Source organism: Pelecanus crispus, chromosome 7, assembly GCF_030463565.1.
Source record: "Pelecanus crispus isolate bPelCri1 chromosome 7, bPelCri1.pri, whole genome shotgun sequence".
NCBI classification, from domain to species: Eukaryota; Metazoa; Chordata; class Aves; order Pelecaniformes; family Pelecanidae; genus Pelecanus; species Pelecanus crispus.
In genome coordinates, this window is record NC_134649.1 from 21224174 (window position 1) to 21243264 (window position 19091).

The following is a 19091-nucleotide window of genomic DNA, read 5'->3' on the forward strand; positions in this document are numbered from 1 at the left end:
CAAAGTGGCTCTTTCCCCAGGTGTCCATCAGCTTCCTTGTTAACATCTATGTTGGTTTTTGCGCCTCCTTGAATGACCAGGTGGTGCAAGGCTCATGCAGGCAGTGGTTGTTGCACACATCTGGGCAGTCTGTGCAGAGGGAGGAGGGCGAGAGAGAAAAATGTGGGATTCCACCCTTGTTTTTGGAAATGACAAGAGGGAGGCACAGTGGGGTGGGAGACTGCACCCAAGACGTGCTTCAGTCCCCGTTTGGCACTGTGTTAAGAGGTAGCACTGGGAGAAAGAGCACCAGACTGGGTTCGGCTGCTCTTGGCACAGAGCTTGTTTATCCTGTTTGCCCTGTCTCTCAGAGCATCATTCACTCCATCCCCAGACACATGCTCTTATGATAATTTCTGTAATTCTATTAGCTTGGAGGAAATAGGCTTTACTGTCCATTTGATTTTATTTCTCTTTTTCCAGAGAACTCAGCTGCTTGGTCTTTTAGCTTAACCCTTTGTGGATACTTTTTTTGGTTTTTTTTTTTTTTCTTTTCCAGGGCATCGAGACTAGATGTTTTACCTTTCTGCCTTCTTGGTTTCCATGTATAAGCAGCATTATAACTGAGATTTTTGTTTGTTTCTTTTTAGTCCCAACTAGAAATGAGCTAAAGCTTCAAAAATCAGATCATAACCCATGTTCCCCAAAAGTCAGTACTTAAACCTGAATAATTTGGAAACACCTGATCTGCAGAGGCAGCAAAGAGCCATTGCATCAAGAGATAAAGCTTAATTTGCCTAGCTACTGAAATTTTCAGTGGTGTTTGTATGCACAGATATTTTGTTTCTAACATCACATGCTGGAGCTCCTGGTGAAATCAGCTCAGGTTTGTGGTAGGATTATTTTTATGGATAGGGAGAATGATGTGATAAGAACACGTCACCATGACTGCATTGCAGAACTACATAGAAATTTGTATGGGTAGGGGGAAACTGATCTACCCGAGATCTGCAATAACAAACTACATAGCCTTTGCTTTTTAATAAATGTGCCACTTTTAGAGGTATTTTGCTTTGTTAAGATTTGTTGAGATCGAATCTTAATCAACTCAGGTAATGAGGAAAAGAATATTTTCCCACCTTTGTCTGGGGTATTGATGCTCCCTCTATAAAAAGCTGACACTGCTGGTCTTTCTAGTTTGCTGTGGCTGCAGGGGTTCAGAAACAGTCCCAAATAAACTCACCTGGAGGCAGATGGTACATGTGTGCATGTGTGTGATCGTGTTGGCACATCTACATGTTCTGATGGAAGACAGGATTGGTCAGGGTTAAAGAGTTTTATAATGGTAGGGAATGGGGATGGAGCCAACAGAGGCTTTTCCTTACTAGTAGGGAAGCAAAGGCTGGTTGCACGCTGCCATTGAAAAACAGTTTTAGTGACAAATACATTTTGAATGACCACTTTTCTTCTTTTTTTAATGAAAAGCATTACTGTAAAAACCCTGAAAAGTAGAAATGTTGGAGTTTATTTCGTGTGATGAACTAGGACCTTATCATATTCATATCAGCCTGCAAGATGACATTTTTAATGTTTCCTTTTCTCCAGAAATCTTTTATTTAATTTTGCCAAAAAATCAAAGTGGAAAACCCTACAATTCTTTGACGAGTTATACTGGGAACAGTTCTATGTATTACGTAGGTGGAGCTGTTGAAGGTTAGGCAAAAATAGAATTTCCCATTTTGAAACCACTGTTTTAGGAGGTCATATTTATGAAAATTTTAGGAATTTGGGTGAAATTTTCCTTTCTGAAGTTTGCTATGGATTGAATTATTTCTGGAAACTTTAAAAAAATACAGTGGTGGTTTCCAAGAACATAACTAGGGAAGAGTATATTGCTTCACTTGTGATTAAAAAAGGAATAAGGTGGCCACAGTGTATGGAAAACACCAGAGCTCACCATTTCCTGGATGAGGAGCACTAGTTCTGCAGGGATCTCCCTGGGGCCAGGGATGTGCCTTTTGAAAGCTTTTTCTGGGTTTGTCAAGTCTGAGGCCTCCATCTGCCTGTGCTCTGTGTTAACTACTAGCTGAGCTGCCAAATCATAGAATCATAGAATCGTTTAGGTTGGAAAAGACCTTTAAGATCATCCAGTCCAACCATTAACCCACACTACCAAGTCTACTCTAAGCCAATCAAGGGTAGACTAGACTAAACCATGTCCCGAAGTGCCACATGTACCGGTTTTTTAAACACTTCCAGGGATGGGGACTCCACCACCTCTCTGGGCAGCCTGTTCCAATTCTTGACCACCCTTTCCATAAAGAAATTTTTCCTAATTTCCAACCTAAACCTCCCCTGGCGCAGCTTAAGCCCATTTCCTCTCGTCCTTCCTAAAACTTTTGTCTATGCTGGGGATAGTTCAGCTGAAGGCTGCAGTTAGGGGGCCAAGTGTTATCGGTCATTACTGCTCATAAAAGTAAGGCCAACTATGAGATGGGAGTACTGGAGGCCTCATTTCAGTTGCATTCAGGCAGTGAGGGGTAGGATAATAAGAAGGGACCAGGGAGGGGAGTAATGATTGGTAGGAGGGTGAGAGTGGGACAGAGCCAAAAGTGCTGTTGGTGCTGGGTGAAAAGAGCAGAGAGAGGGGTCTCTGCTCTGCACAGGTCCAGTGTCAGTTGGGTGGACTGCAGGGTCCTGCAAGGCTGACTTGCTGCACCCTTGGTTGCTTGGCTGGGTGAGTCCCTCTCCCTTCTGCCCTGCAGGAGAGTGTAGTAGCTCACAAGAGCATTTAGGTCTTTGTTGCCTCATTCAGATTCACTGTTCAGGGTTGTTGTGGGATTTAAAGGGGCTTCACCTTTACACTGCACAGTGCTGGCAGCTGCTCTGGCTTTCCTCTGGCTTCTCTGTAAGCAGAAAAAGCTGCTCAGCAGCTGGGGTAGTGTGTGCACGTGTGCTTGTGATGTTCTCTGCCGCGGCAGCTCCCAGCATATAACCTAACACAGAGGAGCATCTCGGCTGCCTGTGCCCCATCTCATCTCACAGCTGTCGTTTCAGTTGCCTGCGGAGAAATAGCTCTGCTCTCTAGGTTTGAGAAGGAGAAGACATTTGAGGTGGGGAAAGCAGGTTTGACCCATTTAAACTTTACACCGCCCACCAGTCACCATGGGAAATGTCCAGAACGGTTAATATTTGGGGAGATGACCAGAGCATTGCCACCAGAAGGGATGTGGCAGCTTCTATGCACAGGGCACACCTGCATTAATGGGGCCATCCTTCTTCTAGCATATGACCTAAGGGAGATGCTGCTGTTGCTCACACAGCCTTACCCACCCCACTTCTGATACTTTTTCAGTGTACCTTTCCTAGGCTGCAGCACACCAGGCCATGCTGCAGCGCTCAGGCCCTGGGGGGGGCCCTTCCAGTGCTCAGGGGTGTGTGTGGTGTGAGGGTGTGGCAGCAGTGCTGGGGAGTTCAGCGCATGGGCGGGGAGGGAGTGAACGCAGGAATCGGCAAAGGTGCTGGAGTTGTTTGGAACAATTGGAAGGGTGTTGGTGTGTCTGTTTTGTCATGTCTAAGTCTATGTAGTTATCTGTAGCTGCCTGGGAATGGTGATCTAGGTAGACATGTAGCTCAGTTTTGATGAGGGCAAATAAAGCCAGAGCTGTCTTCATCTGTGGCTTGTTGAAGAACACAGGTTTAGGTGTCAGCTAATCCCCCCTTGGGACAGATGAGCCTCAAATCCCCTTCACAAGTAGTAGTGGATTTTAACAGTTTGGTCACCAGCCATTAGTTGCACCTATCCACGGTGGTAAAATTGTTAGGTGTTCTGACAACACCCCAAGGAAAAGCTGAGATTGGTTTAGCTTGAAAAATGCGAGAAGCCCCCTTCTCTCTTTGCAGGTTATGAGCTACCTGCAACAGTGTGGTGGGATTGTCCTGTGATGGGAGTCCAGGGCCTTGATCTGTCCTTTGCCAAAGGCTGTAAGACTGTACATGCATTATGTGCTTTCCTAGCTAATTTGTTGAGGATTATGCTTAAATCCGCATTAAAAATCTCCCCAGCAAAACATGCAGGTCTTTTTGTTCTCAGGTCTCTTCTCCTCATTCTAGCTGCCTTTCACAGTTGTCTTCTCTGGATGCTTTCCTGTGCTCTTAGCCTTAGATTCGTGAAAGTGTATACAAACCCCAGTTACACGAGCTGTTACAGTTGCAGGAACATTTCAGGACTAAATCTATATAAAGGAAAATTTTACATTTTATTTATATTTCATCACTGAACAGAGTATATAAATATTTGTTGATCTTGTATTAATTTGGCCTCTGTTTATCAATCAGCTATCAGAGGTGGCAAGGTGAGAAACCTGTTAGTGGTTATCTCGGAAGTGTGTGTCTGTTTCTCAGCTCAGTTTTAAATATCACACTCAAACAGCTAACCAGTGATTCCACCTGTAAAGCTCTTTATAAATCAGACACAAATAGTTTTGATGCGTTTGAAAGAAATAAATGTCATAGCAATACCTTCTTTGTAATAGGGAAATCGCAGTATTCTAAGGAAAGAAAATGTCCTTCCTGAGGCAAGGTATGTAAAATACTTTTTTAATAATACTCCTTGTGAGCCAGGATGGCATATTGTACAGTAAACACCTTTCTTGTTAATGTTCAGACTTCAAATAATTGAAAAAAGGGCCAAGATATCACCAGAAGTCCTGAACTAATTGGAAAAAATAATAGTTTTCTGTTTGTTTTGGGTTTTTTTCCCCTATCACAGAAAGTCAAGTTCTACTTTCCTTTTCCCTACTCTGAATCTAATGTAAGAGCAGCTCAGCTGGCATCTCTGGATTTAACAGAGGGGAACTGAGAGCAGAATGACACCCAACATCTATGTAAGTGTTGACAATTTTAAATGACAACTAAGGGTTTATGGCAGCGGTGTGGTTTTGAAAAAGTGGCTGCAGAAATAATCCAACAGTCCCCAGGACACAAACAAGGACGAATATCCAGAGAAACAGCCTGTCCACTACCATGGCAACATACTTCCAATCTTCAATGACCTGGAAGAAAAAGCCAATTAAATATATTAGCAATTTGTCATATTCTTTTGCTCTTCCTCTTGCTAATGCCGAGTTTTTGTTTATGAAAATAAAAGGAAGCAAATCTCAAGGTTCAGGGAATAAACTGACTTTAGGCTTAGGAAGGGATTTTTCTCCTACAACCACTCTGGGCAGTGGAGAAAAATACTGTAAATATTTCTTGGCTGTCTTGGATGCATCAGGTACTGAGCGTGGCTGCCTGGTGGAAGCCAGTCCGGAAGGACCCACAGTATAATCCAATTAAGGAATTTTTTTTCTTTAATTTTAGTTTGCAGACGCTGTTAATCTCAGTGGACAAAACTAGATGGTGTTTACTGCTGTTAAACAAGGTTAGCTTCAGAGTTCTTTTCTTATCAGCAGTCATCTTAATCAAGGGTTTTAATGCATATTAATACTGTTGCTTTTATTAAAATCCCTTTCTGCCTTGCATATGTTGTCTGTGAAACTCATGGCCTTAGATTCTGTTCTCAAACTGAAGTGACTATCAGGCTATTGTTATAAAGGGGGAATATATCAATCTTCATTTGCATCTCAGGAATGATTATTTTTTCTTCTCCCATTGATTCTAGTTACACATGGGACATTCTCACCTCAATGACTTTACCATGCTTGTCAGTTATGTCATGTCTTATATTAGAACATTACATATTTTTCCTTCAGTGCACACTTTTAATTTCCACTGCTGCTAAGGGGAATTGTGCACTTCTGAAATCAGACTATAGTAAATGTACATGAGCAGTTGTTATCAGACCATGATAATGAAGGAAGAAAGCAGAGATTAAAATTATGAATCTAGAAAAGTGATATGTAATATCAGAGGACCCTGTGTGAAAAGTGTTCAATTAATTTTTATTGTATAAAACACCCTTGAAAATTGTTCTTAATATCACGTGGAGGCTTTGTAGATCCTTTAGTATGCAACACGTTCTTGCAAGAATTTCTGAGCTATTAGAAAACTTTTTTTCTGCTCTATGAAATCTGCTTCTGTTCAGTCAGTTTCAATGTTTACAAGCTCATGTATAATGTTAATAGCTGATATTCTTTATTTATATTGACAGTAATTTCAGCTGATAGAAGACATGAACTACTCAGTGGCATGCTCCTCAAGGGAATTCTGCAAGATCAGAAACCAGACTTTATTTAATCTGCTTGGCTGAGGGAGGGAGAGCGCAATAGGACTAGAGAACCTAGAGTCTAACTGGGATCCAGGTCAGAGAGAGGACACTGGGAGGTATGAGGATGATTTTTCCTAACCATGGGTGCTTGTCTAAAAAAAACTCTGAACCGTGTGAGTTTTTCACAGCATTATTCACAGTGTATTTATATCAGCTTTAATGTGCTAGCTAGTAGCACATGAGTAGGGCAAGTGAATAGGGCAGCAGCGGCAGCAGCAGCAGCAGCAGCACTGCTTAAATGTGTCCTGGATAAAGTGCTTCTCATAGCCAATAATGAGTCTGATTTAACTCAAATTAAAGTGTCAGCTCTGCTGGCATTAGGATTTTGATCCTACCCATTGTGTTTGCCACATATGGACAGATATCTTAGTTCGGGGTGGGTATTTGCAAAGGCAGTTTACCAATTTTCCTAAATCCCCTTTCTATGCCAAGTTAGGTAAATAAATGTCTGAGCTGCAGGTAGATTGTTTCTGGTTTACATGGCCTGGCCATGGGTTGAGTCACAGTCTTACTGAATACAGTGGGGAAAAATACTCTTTTTCTGACCTGGAACTGAATATTATTTCTTTCCCCTGCCAAACACTACTTGAGTGTGACAGCTCAGCTTTTTCAAGGGTGTTTCATGACTTACTGGGCAGTGTTCTCTCTTTGTAGAAATAGCGATGTTACTTTCCAGGAGTGTGTTGGTGTTTACCAAATTGCTATTTGTTAAGTTCTTTTAATGGGAAAAATTATTTCCTCATATAAGCTATAGCTAGAATTTCTTTAAAAACTTTGGAATAGCTAGGGAGTTCAAATATGCTTTCTGAAGAACAGCGTGTTACAGAGGAGGACAGGAGATGAAGTTTGGAAAGACCGGGATGATTTCTCATTTTTACTTACACTCTGGTCATTGTCATCACTTTTCATGTGCTCTGCTATAAAACTGACTCCATCAATTGCTTCTTGGACTTCAGGAGAAAATTTCATGCCTGTTCTTAACCTAAAATCTCGATGACTGCTGACATTGTCAAGAGTCTCAGTGATTTTCATATCATATTTTTTGGCAGAGGCTGTGTTCAAAAAATAGGTAGAGTTCTTGTAGAAGTCAGCTGGGTCCATACAAGGATTCTCTGCTTTTGTTTTCTTGCAGTTGCACAGCTTTTGCCGTGGAGAATTATTTTCTGGCCGCTTCATGAACAGATAGGCTGGGAGTCTTTCAAGGAAAACCAGCTTTACCCAAGGGGGCATAGTGTGAGTACTTGGAGATCTGTGGTGGACATTGAGTACACAGACACTGGTAACTATTGAGAAGGTCACTAGTACCATTGTAAACATGAGATACTTCCCAATCAGTGGAACATCTAGAGATGTTGGAGGGACAATTTTGGAGATCAGCAGCAAGAACACGGTCAAGGCAAGCAACACAGATATGCATAAGGTCATTTTTTCACCACAGTCTGAAGGCAAGTAGAACACCAGGATGGCTAGGGATGTAATTAGCACACAGGGAATGATAAGATTGATGGTATAAAAAAGAGGTTTCCTTTTAATAATGAAGTCATATGTCACATCAACGTAACTGGGGTCCAAAGGATTTACAGTCCTTCTTCCTGGGAGTGCTACAATGTCCCACTCTCCACTTGGTGTAAAGTCATCCATGCTTGCCATGGAAGTTTTAAGCACCATATCAATTTCTGTGTGATCGTATGTCCAAGACCGGAACTTTAATGTGCAGTTTTGTTGATCAAATGGGAAATGCCTAACTTCAATCTTGCAGGCACTCTTGTAAATGGCTGGTGGCAACCAGCGAATGCTTCCATTATTCTTTACAATTGCATTTGTGTATAGCGAAACTTCATATGTGCCATCCGCACTAATGAAACAAGAGGAGAGAAAAAGGAGAGATGATAATAAAACATTAAGAGGAAAAACATAGTTCAAAACAGAAGAGCTCTGACATTCTTGGTCTTGTGGGCCTCAGTTGTTTCTAGAATCAAAGTTTAGTAATATTTTGATTTTGAAATCTATGTTGTAAGGAGCTATAACTTGATAGGGAGATTAATGTATGCATTTCTCCCAATCAGAGAATTGATATTTGGTCCAATACTTACAAGAATTATTTTATAAAATTGTTATTAAATAATAAATCTGCATCTGTTTCATCCAAAGAACTCAAATTATTTTGTAAATGTTTGTTAAAGTAATTAAGGCTTACTCCATCTCTGAAGGCTGAGTAAAAATGAGATCATCCAGCATGAAAATGGAGGTACCTTTGATCTGGAACACAGCCACTGCTAAGAGCACACTGCAACACTCCTAAATGACTTGGATGAGGAAATAAGGATGAACAGTGTTAGTTAGAAATGCAGGGAGAGGGTAGGCAGAGGAGATGTAATTATATGGTTTATAATTTCTTGTGTCACTCCAGTTGATGTTTACTTATTACAAAACCAGAACAGACAAGCCACGGTGTTCTTAGTGGCCACAAATAATCTTGGTTTGTATCTCTTTTAACTGCCCAACTTCTACCAGGAGAGTCTTCTATGTTATGATAGGCCCTTTAATTCAGGGAGAAGATCGTTATCAGTCAGTAGTCTTCTCCTGTCCAATGTTTCTCGGTAGACAACTTAGGGCTGTTTAAAGTATGAAGTATCCTGAGGTAGAACTGTGAAATGGTCAATTGCTGATAAATATTATTGAAATTTATTCACTACATCTTCTCAAGTGTGCTATGCAACACCTTTCAAACACAGCCAATCGGGCTACCAAAGGAAAGTGTAATAGTAGGAAGGAACAACTGTTAGTGAGTGTCTTTCTTGACAGATGAGGAAACTCAAAGGTTTGTTCCTATGTTGATCAATTGCTTTTATTAAAAAACTGGGTTAGTCACTTCGTTGAACTGCAAAGAAGAGTCTGGACTAGATACATCCCACATGCCTTCCTTCTGATGAACAAAGATCTATGTAAAAAAATGCACATAACCTAAGACAGTATGTTATCTGCAAACATGTAAGACCAAACTCACTGCAAGTGTAAACGAATGAAGTTCAACTGACTATAGTTAAGTAGCACCCTTTTATTTGAGTGGGAATGTGCTCCTTAAGAGTTAATAAAAAGTCTAATGAACCACTTGCTTGTTGACAAGACCTCATGGAAAATAGAGCTATTTCAGTGCTAAGGTTGGAGGTTTTTTTCTAAGCAGGGAAGTGCTACAAGTATCCAAGGCTTGGCACATGTGTAGCTGTTCTCCAGATCAGTCCCATTTGGCTCTGGAAAGGCCTCATGTTGCAAACCCTGGTGCCTGGTACTGAGCTGAGACCCTTGTGGCTAATTCATGTAGGCAGTGAAACAACCAGATGCAGAAGCAAGTGGCTACAGCATACAAGTGCCATTAGTTCATTGCCAATAAAATTGCTATTTTTTAGTAAAGAAATTGTATCTTATTTCTCACATGACTGTATCTCCCTGAGTTAGATTTGCTGTTACATCATACAATGTACTGGGTAGACTGCTGGGCTGAGAATATGTAGGTTCTTCTGCTGGCTGCCCTCTGCAGTCCTGTGCACAGTCTACATATGGACAGAGCTGTGGGGCATGGGGATGCTCTTTGTGTTTTCCTTAGCACCTTCTTGAACTGACTGGTGCCTATGAAACACTGCTTCAGCAGCAGAAAGTTACAGGGGGTTGTCTTTTATCTAAAATTTTAATTGTAAAACTGTTTCTTTCCATTCTTACAATCCATTAAATGGCATCATCTGGGGAGGAAGGAAGAAAGAGGCAGAGGGCGGGGGCACAATTTACTAGAACAAGGTTGACCAGGCAGGGTACATCCTAATCCACTGGCTGAATTATTCTGTGACTAATACAATAGTCTTAAGTATTTCTCAAATCTGATTTCCAGTAGTAGGATTCCAGGGACTTAACTCAGTTATATATAAACTTCCTAGGTTTCCCATCTGTGTATGTTCATAAACCATCATGTGTTCATGAATTAATTGGTTTTTCAAATTATCATGAAAGTATATTATAAGTTTTGATTTTTTTTTTCCCCAAAGACTTGATATCATCCACTTCAAGGCTTTGCTAGAGACTTTAAAACAAACAAACAAACAAACAAATAAAACTCCAAAATTGGCAGTTAGCTGTTTGAAAGAACTGAAGTATGGTCTAGCACCAAGCTTTTACTTTTCTCAGTACTGTAAAGCAACAGAGTCAAATGTTGACCGATTTATTATGTATTCTTATAATTGATTTTTTAAATGCTTTATGAAAATAGAGCATAATTTGGTTTTGTAAATTAATATTAACTCATGTAGTTCTGGTACATGTGAACTTTGTAACAGATTTATGTCCTAGAGTCTGTGGTGGAAGCAGGGGGGGAAAAAGAAGTAGGAGTCAAAAATGTAGCTCAGAACCTAAGATGTCTGATAGAATTCCAGATGTCTTGTCTTCTGGCAAACATGGCCAGTGTATGGCTGCATTTGTACTCACAATTCATGCTTTCTGTGTAGTCTAGTTTGATATAGATCTGTGTCTCAATTGTGAGCCTTGTCATGCATCCTCTGGTGTTGTAACAGCTCACACTGCAGACATGCTCCAGGTCTGTTGGAATTTCTTTAACCAGAGCCCTGATTTTACTAAAACTATCTCTGAGGCCAGTAGCCCCGTCAGATACACTTCATGCTCGCTAAAAGTTACAAAACTCAGTTTTAGAATTTTATCAGACCTACTTCATTGGTTCTGATGCTTGTTTCTTGATGCATGGTTAAAATTTCGTTCACTGTCTGCATAAACGACAGAAGTTTTACTTACTTATTATAAAGCACAATGTCTGGCAACCAGATGTGTTTTGCAGGTATTCTCAGCTTATTTATTCCTTCATAGTCAGAGGGCTTCCAAGCCAAACGATAATCAATCCACTCCTAAGAGAAGAATTGAACAGTAGTGATGGGATTATCCAGACCAGCACTAACAAAACAATCACTGTGATGGAGTGAAAGCAGTCACATTTGTGGTTTGCAAGAGCATGCCTCTGTGGGTTTGGTTACCTGGTTCAGCCAGACATTTGTAGTCATGATCTGCTCCCGTTCATTCTGCAGGGAAAGAGAGAGAAAAGTTGTCCTCTAAAATGTTTCACTTCATTGCAGTAATAAGATTTGTTTAGTGGGCTTTTGAGGATATTTCCAACTGCGCAGCATGATTTCATCTAGTGTATTTCAAGACAGGCTTTTCTCTGCTGCTAAGATGGCCAGTCTTGTGCACATACTGATGATAAATAGTAAACCCACAAGTGTGGGGTTAAAGCCACTCCAAGTGGCTTTTAACAAGGACAGCTGTGACTGGTGTGAGTGTGGCTATTTGGGAAAAATTACTGCCACCCTGCCGAGCTGATTTCCACCTCCTCCACACTCCATGGATTTGATTTGAAACAGAAGGCACAGTTGAGCACCAGGAAGGTCTACATTAACTTGTGTGAAGTTTATGTAAGGTTTGCCATGTAACCTCTAAGCTGGCAGGCTCTCCTTCATGGAACTATTGTCTCTCTGGAGAGATGGGAGTCCAGAAGAGAAGTCTCTCTGCAGCAGATCTGTGTGGCTGGGACTCTACTGAAGGGACAAGGTGGGAGGTCAAAGAGTCAGGAGGATTTCTGCAGGAAAACGAGTTAATTCTCTGATCCTGAAGATGTGTGAGATTGTTAGAGCCTGTAAGATGCCTGATTTTGCTTTCTGTTTGAAGAATGAGGATATAGAGGGATAGGGACTGAGCTGTGCCATTCTTGATCCTTGCCCATTCATCTGCTGTTTAAGCTGTTGATCACTGGGGCCTGTGGGGGCAAGACACTTTGCTTTTTATGCCCAGAAACTGCAATCTGGGAGGACACTGTGCTAGTGGTGGCAGTGCACTGTGTGAGGAGACACGTCTGTGTCCAGGTGGAAGTCCCCAGGAGAGAGGGAGCACTTGTCCCAGAGTCATCTGGTATACGTGACAGTATGTCCTGTATAAATCAGCCTGTACATGTGTATGAAAGCTCACCTGTTTGTACAGTTTTCCTTATGTTCCATCAGTGTCACTCTCTTTTCCTCTTGAATTTCAGACTATAAATTATCTAGGTCTCTTAAAGTTTGCAGCAGTGCAGTCACTGGCCTGTACACAAATTCTGGCAGGGAGGCAGTCATCTGTATCCTCTTTTTCTTCCAGGGACAGAGCAGTGGATTTGAAAGCCCTGATTCAGGAAATTATTCCCACTTATGTGCTGGATCTTGTTCCCACTGCAGTTAATGCTAAACCTCTCTTGACACTGAGGTATGTATTTGTACCTTGGAAGAACTGTTAAACACGTGCTAACCTTGGTGAGTGGTCTTTTAGACCCATTGAAGTAATTTTTATTGAATATGAGGACTTGCTTACATGAAGGTTGTTTTAACCATGTTAAGCTATTCCTGCCAGAACTAACGTGTCTTTTTCTTTACAACATTTCACTATTCTTTGCTGATATGCCTGATATACCATGAGATTTTGAGCTGCCTTCATAGCTTGTTTTCAGGCCATTCAAGCACATTTCTTTGATGCAAACAGCAGAAGATGGTTTAGCATTGTGTACACAGTCCAGGATAGATCCTGACCTGGTGTAACTTACTGTAGCTGTACTGAAATCAGTGGAATGATTTTGATTTTTTGATCAATGGGATTTTATTGGATGAAGATCTGGCCACTGTTCTTTATTGCTTAGGCATAGATTGCTTAGGCATAGATTGATTAATGGCCTCAAGTTGCATCAGGGGAGGTTTAGATTGGATATTAGGAAAAATTTTTTCATGGAAGGGGTAGTCAAGCATTGGAACAGGCTGCCCAGAGAGGTGGTGGAGTCACCATCCCTGGAGGTGTTCAAAAAATGGGTAGACGTGGCACTCTGGGACATGGTTTAGTAGGCATGGTGGTGTTGAGTTGACAGTTGGACTGATGATCTTAGAGGTCCTTTCCGACCTTAATGATTCCTAGTTCTACTTTCATTAAAAAAATAATCCAGCCACCAAGCCAGGAAACATGAAATTAATTATTCCACTACCCCTAATTGGTTTAGTGGTAGACTTGGTGTAGTGTCAGGTTAATGGTTGGACTGGATAATCTTAAAGGTCTTTTCTAACCTAAACAATTCTATGATTCTATTCTATGATCTCCCTGTTGTAGCTGCATTCTGAAGTATAAAACCAGTAAATCACATGTATGGGCCCTGCCTACTAAGTATTAGTATGTAAACTAGAAAATAACAGGGACAGAGTAATACCAATATGACTTTTACTTAGAGTGCTGTGCAGGTAGTAATGAATTAAAAGGCATAGCCTAATTTGAACTTACCACACTGATGAGCTGTGCTAGGGAAACCTGCAGTTCTATAGATACCAACTGGGATGAGTTGACAGCTGGTCGAATTAACTTATTGTACCTGTCAGGACTCAGTAGGTGGTCCATTAGCTTTTCTTCAGCATCTGCTGCAGTGCTTCCTGTAAAACATCACGTAACAGGATTACAGAAGGGAGACCAAGTGACATGATGTAGGGATCACAGAATTTCTGTGCATCAGATCGTCTTCATGAAATAATGAAGGCTTTTGATTTTCTATAGACTGTAGGCTCGTGTGAACAGAAGGATGTGGTGCTTGTATCAATATCTGTTCTGCTGAAGTTGACCATCTTTCACAGAGCATAGATCAAAGCAGATAAATCAGAACCCTTTGGGTTTTTTTCACAGTAAAATGTTAAGCTTAAGTTGATAGATACTTTTGGGAGTATATTCAGAAATAGAAACTGGGAGCAAACCACCCTCTTAATAACAGAGGAAGAACATTTCAACAATCCAAACACAGGGAGTCTGGCTGTTATTTCTCTCTTTAGTGTCATAGGAGACAGAGTTGCAGGCGCACATACAAATTGAAAGACTCTGATCTGCGTAGGAAAAACCAGGGGATGAGTTGCAGGATTCATAAGGGTTTTTTAATGATTGGGAGCTCTTTGGTAGCTAGTGATGTTTCTGTTTCAGAATTATTTTATTTGAAAACCTGAGGCAGTATGTAAGCCTTATTTTATGTGGAAACAAAACCTGATTTATGGACTAGCACAAATACTGTAAATCTTAGATGGCCAAAGCTGGAGTTCAGTGACTGCAAAATATAGTATCTGCAGGATACTATCAAACAAGCCTGAACATTCTCCATGGAGAACGGACTATGGCACAACCCCAGAGGTAACTGCATCTGTTCCCATGTTCTTGCATGTGCTTTTTAAAGCCATTCTAGTGGACTTTTCAAACCATTATTGACCACGTAATAATACTGATGACTAAGGTCCTGGTAACATCCTGCCAACAGAATTGACACAGAGAGATTCTGCTGTGTGTCAAGTAATTCTGTGTTGTGTTATACAGCTGACAGTGATGGACACAGGTGCTAATGAAAACAGATTCTAATGCAGTTGACAGAATGATTCTTCCACAGGAAAGGGCACCTAACCCAACCCTGCATATTGCAGAAATAAGGATAGTGTCCCTACAGCATTCTTGCTTCATTATTCCCCAGAGCAGTTCCACACAGTAAAAACCACTGGCCATGCAGGTATTTCAAATTTGTGGTACATTAATTTGTTCTGGTTTTTGTATGTTGTACATATCCCTGAGATCCAGAGAAAGGCAGACATCAAAAGGGCAGGATCACATAAGCAGCCAAAGTTTGTGTGCATTTCTAGAGGGTGCCTGGTTTCCAGGTGAACTGGGCTGTAATTTGCTAGGGGGAACAAGTTTGTCTTGAAACTTGGTGCTTCTGAATTCCACTCGGATTAAAAAAAATACTGTAAGAACTTCTTGTTTCTGATCCAGTAAGAAAGTGGAGAGACATAAAAGGGAAACATCATCGAACAGATTTTTCACATCTAAGAACAGCTTTTATTCAAGCTCTGGGGAAAGGTTGTGATAAACATCAGGCTTGTTTTAATTCTTTTAAGACCAGCATATGCTATGGCATTGGTAGCACAAATTTTATCACATATGCTTAACCATAATGTTGCTCGTCAGAATAGGCTTCTCAAATACTTCCAAAGACATTTGGGAAAACAGATTTGGATGCATACATCCGTGTTTGTCGGGTCGGTTTAGTTTTTGATTCTTTGTACCTCCCTGCAAGTGATTATAAAAGCCCTAGTACCATGTGATATTTTAATATTACATTTATTCTCACTGTAAGCCTGCCTGATCAAGGGCCTATCAATCTAGACCTATGCTGATCTTTGCTAAGCTCCAGATTCTGTTTTTTCTTGCATATTGCAATCAAGATAGAGCTAAATTTGATGCTGTGAAGAAAATGGGGCCTCATTCTAGGAATGAATCGTTCTGTGTTTATAAGGATATGTGAGAAGCCTTGTGGTAGCTAAAGAGAGAATCTTGGTTAAAGTTATTTTATTGTGTTGGGTTTTTTTTTTGTTTGTTTGTTTTTTAACAAACATTCCCGCTGTTGCATATGTGACATAAGCAGATGGCTATAATTCAAACATAAATAGTAATTTGGTTTGTTTCATACAGTGGCCACTAAATGCTGCTAGCAAAGACAGTGAATTCTTGTTTGAATTGTTAAATATGTTTTCACTGTGTTGCCGTCTTTTTCTGTAAGATTCTAGCATATGGAGTATTTGCTAAACACTGAGTAAGAAATAGAAACTGCAGAATATTAGCAGAAAGCTCATTCTGAATTTGTAAAAATCCTGTTCTCCGAAACCTGGTTTAGCAATTGTAGTTGTCTGGTCTGGAAATCGAAACATACTGTGGGGTCTGCATGTCTGATGAGAACAGCTCAGATTTCAAAGTACTGACTGTCAATAAACTTTATGCAGAGGAATGACAGGCCACGACTTAATTATAAAAACTTATTTGTTAAATAATGAATCCCTTTAAGAAATTATTATCTGTTCTTAGGGAAGGGGTTCCTGTAATGAATAATTCCTTATAAAATTGACATCCCATCCCAACCTTTAAATAACTTAATCGCCAGAAATAAAGATCGAAGGGGCTACGCTCTCATCTCACTTGGATGCCTGTATCAAATACCGCTAGATGTCAGCAGTGCACTGCCTTAAAGGCTGCTAAATCAAATCTCTCTGTAAATAATGTGTAAAAATGAGTGATTCTTGTGTAATTTTTATAATCTATTTTCCATTACCAACCTACATATTAACCAGATGGCACCTAATGAGAACAAAATTGCCAGGCATCCAAGTTCATCTTTATATGCATTTCATGATGTAAGTAGCCATGCAATTGAAACTCCTCTTTTTCCTTGCAGAGTTGGAAGAAATGGAAGTGCACCGTTTCCCTCGCAAACTGCTTTTTTTCCAAATAGCAGTAATCACCAGAAATGTTGCAGAGGGTAGACTGATGCTTTTAGACAAATTATTTTAATAAGAATGATGAAGCAGTCCTAATTTGGGGGTGGAGTATTTTTGTGTACTGAAAGCAGTAATAGAGAAAACACATTGGGGTGGTTCCTGAGCGAGGGAAACTGTTTTAGCTTCACTGAACATGCTACACATCCGCTCCAGGACAAGGAGAGCAAATTACCACATAACTTGCAGTACACATTCTGCAATAAGTTTGTTTTCTCTGTGGGAGTATGACCATTAAAAAAAACAATTGCATCAAGGATGCTTCCAATTTCACAGCAGAAGAAACAAAACCAGAGACTTCATTCACTCCCCTGTGCACTTTCCTTTTACATGGTCTAATTTAAATATATAAAATGAAATAACTACTCATGCTGTCTTATGTTGTTTATTTTCAGTGTAATGACAAATATGTTGGAGTGATTTCCACAGAACAGAATAAGGAGCAATGTTGACAAATACATACAAATGCACTGTTGTCACTGTCTAGATTGCAAAATTTAACATAAGGCATGTTTCCTCCATTTTCCTGACTTCAGTTATTTTAATAAAAGTTGAAATAACATTTGTTTAGAAATAATATATTGTAGCATATGTTGTAATTTTTGTTCTTTCCTCTCTCCCAAATAACTTATGTGGACAATGGCGACATACCGAATTCCTATCTGTAATTAGTAAAGAGCAAGCGAGAAGCAGCAATAAGACAATCCCATTATCTTCTCTGAAATTACTTCGTGGTGGTGTTACTTCTCAGCATACTCTTGAATAAAAAGATTCATATAACATCTTAGGACAATGCATGCTGATTTAGAACGCTTATTGTTCCAATGGAAGTAGTGGTGAATTTACTGTATTTTAAATACTATTTTAATTTCTACACTGCAATTAATGCAAACAAAAAGGAAATACTAATGGGTTTAAAAGTGTGTAATCTAAGAATCTAAAGTAGGCCCTCACTCTTCATTTGTTACAAAGCAGATGTTTTCTAAAGTTGCCGTTCAGTGATTGAAGAAACAAAATAACTGTGGGATGAATAGGTAATTATGGGAAAGATGTGATTTTTGTCTTGGTTCAATTTCAGCCAATTTCAATCTGAACACTTCAGTGGAGTCTCTCCGTGGGAAGAAGCTCCCATGGTAAATGCAGTATTTCATGCTGCTGTCGGGCTGTGCGTGTTGGCTAAAACATATGCAAGAAATCCTGGCGGGCTAAAGAAAATGTATTTAATGTATGTTTGCTTTTTTTTTAGCGTGTCTTTACACTTTTCAATTTAAACTACTCATATACTAATCAAACAATTAGGAAGTATGAATTTTGCAAAATACATGAACTTGAGCCAATAATTGTAGAGGGATGAGATCTGTCTTATTTATGATTCGTGTCATGGTTAATTTTTTATTTTTTCACTCACGTGCTTTCCCATCACAGATGATCCTGAGAGCATCTAAAGGGATATTATTTAGTGATTATCATTGTCACCTCCTACTGTTCTGTCATTTTATGTCCAACTTACTGCCTCTCCGTATCCATCGTGGTGGATTTGCTGATACTGAACAAGCCAGAAACAATGCTAAAATAATCAATTTAATGCATCCTCTTAAAGTCTGCAACCTAGTGAGGTGATAGTTACAAATTGCCTGAGAGCTTATATCACAGTCCCATCTCCTAGCCCCGAAAGCTGTCGCTGTTCTGCAAACTGTATCTGAAAGAAAAGATCACTTACCGTTAAAATAAAAGGAGCCCACTACAAAGAGAAAGAGGGTGTACGTATTCCTCATGGCAATAACAAGAAGAGGTGAATTACTGTTCTTCAATTAAGACAGCTGGCAATAGGCTCTGTTGTCAGGGATGCACAAGGAAGAGATGTAAAAGCAAACCTGAATCTTGGAGGTATTAAATGCCTGGAAAGAGACAGACAGTAGGACCTGGCAGAAGCGTTCTGCAAAGTGGAGTTTTCATGAGCATGATGGTCCCTCCCCCTTTGCAGCTGTTTAAAGAGCTTTGTGAAGAGGAAAAGCACATAAGAAGAGGGAACATAATGTGATAATGTTGAATAAGAGGAAATGAAAAAGCAAGCTGAGGAACATGATCTGCAAAACACAACAGCTTAATTCTTGTTACTAGATAACATTTAGAAGGCTTTCTGGTTAATAAGTGCAATAGGTGGGAATAGCTGTGTGGGAAGAGCTGGATATAACTTGGTGCCATAGGACCTGTTAGTGAAAGACATGTCAATAAATTATAGCCCTAGCAGAGGGTAATTTTCTGTGTCAAGAGAAAAAGTTGATTGCCTACTGCAATTTCCAGTCCAAGGCCCACACATGTGATCTCTCTAAGCTAGAACTCCAAAAGGCTTTTTGGGAATGGTAGGAGAGGAACAGACAATTCGTTGTCATTAGCCTTTGACAGGATTTTTAAAAGAAAGCTGAAGCAGCCTGCTG

At 40.1% G+C, this 19091-nt stretch overlaps 1 protein-coding gene across 1 annotated transcript; it reads right to left on the bottom strand.

Annotated features, from left to right (window-relative positions):
* Positions 1-4892: 4892 nt before the first annotated feature.
* On the bottom strand, positions 4893-18428 carry CHRNB4 (cholinergic receptor nicotinic beta 4 subunit). The gene is made up of 6 exons (XM_009489802.2): positions 18374-18428; positions 13586-13731; positions 11278-11322; positions 11042-11151; positions 7130-8102; positions 4893-5033 (listed from the first exon to the last, which is right to left on the bottom strand). Exons 1-6 carry the CDS (start codon positions 18426-18428, stop codon positions 4893-4895), a joined length of 1470 nt encoding a protein of 489 aa, XP_009488077.1.
* Positions 18429-19091: the final 663 nt, after the last annotated feature.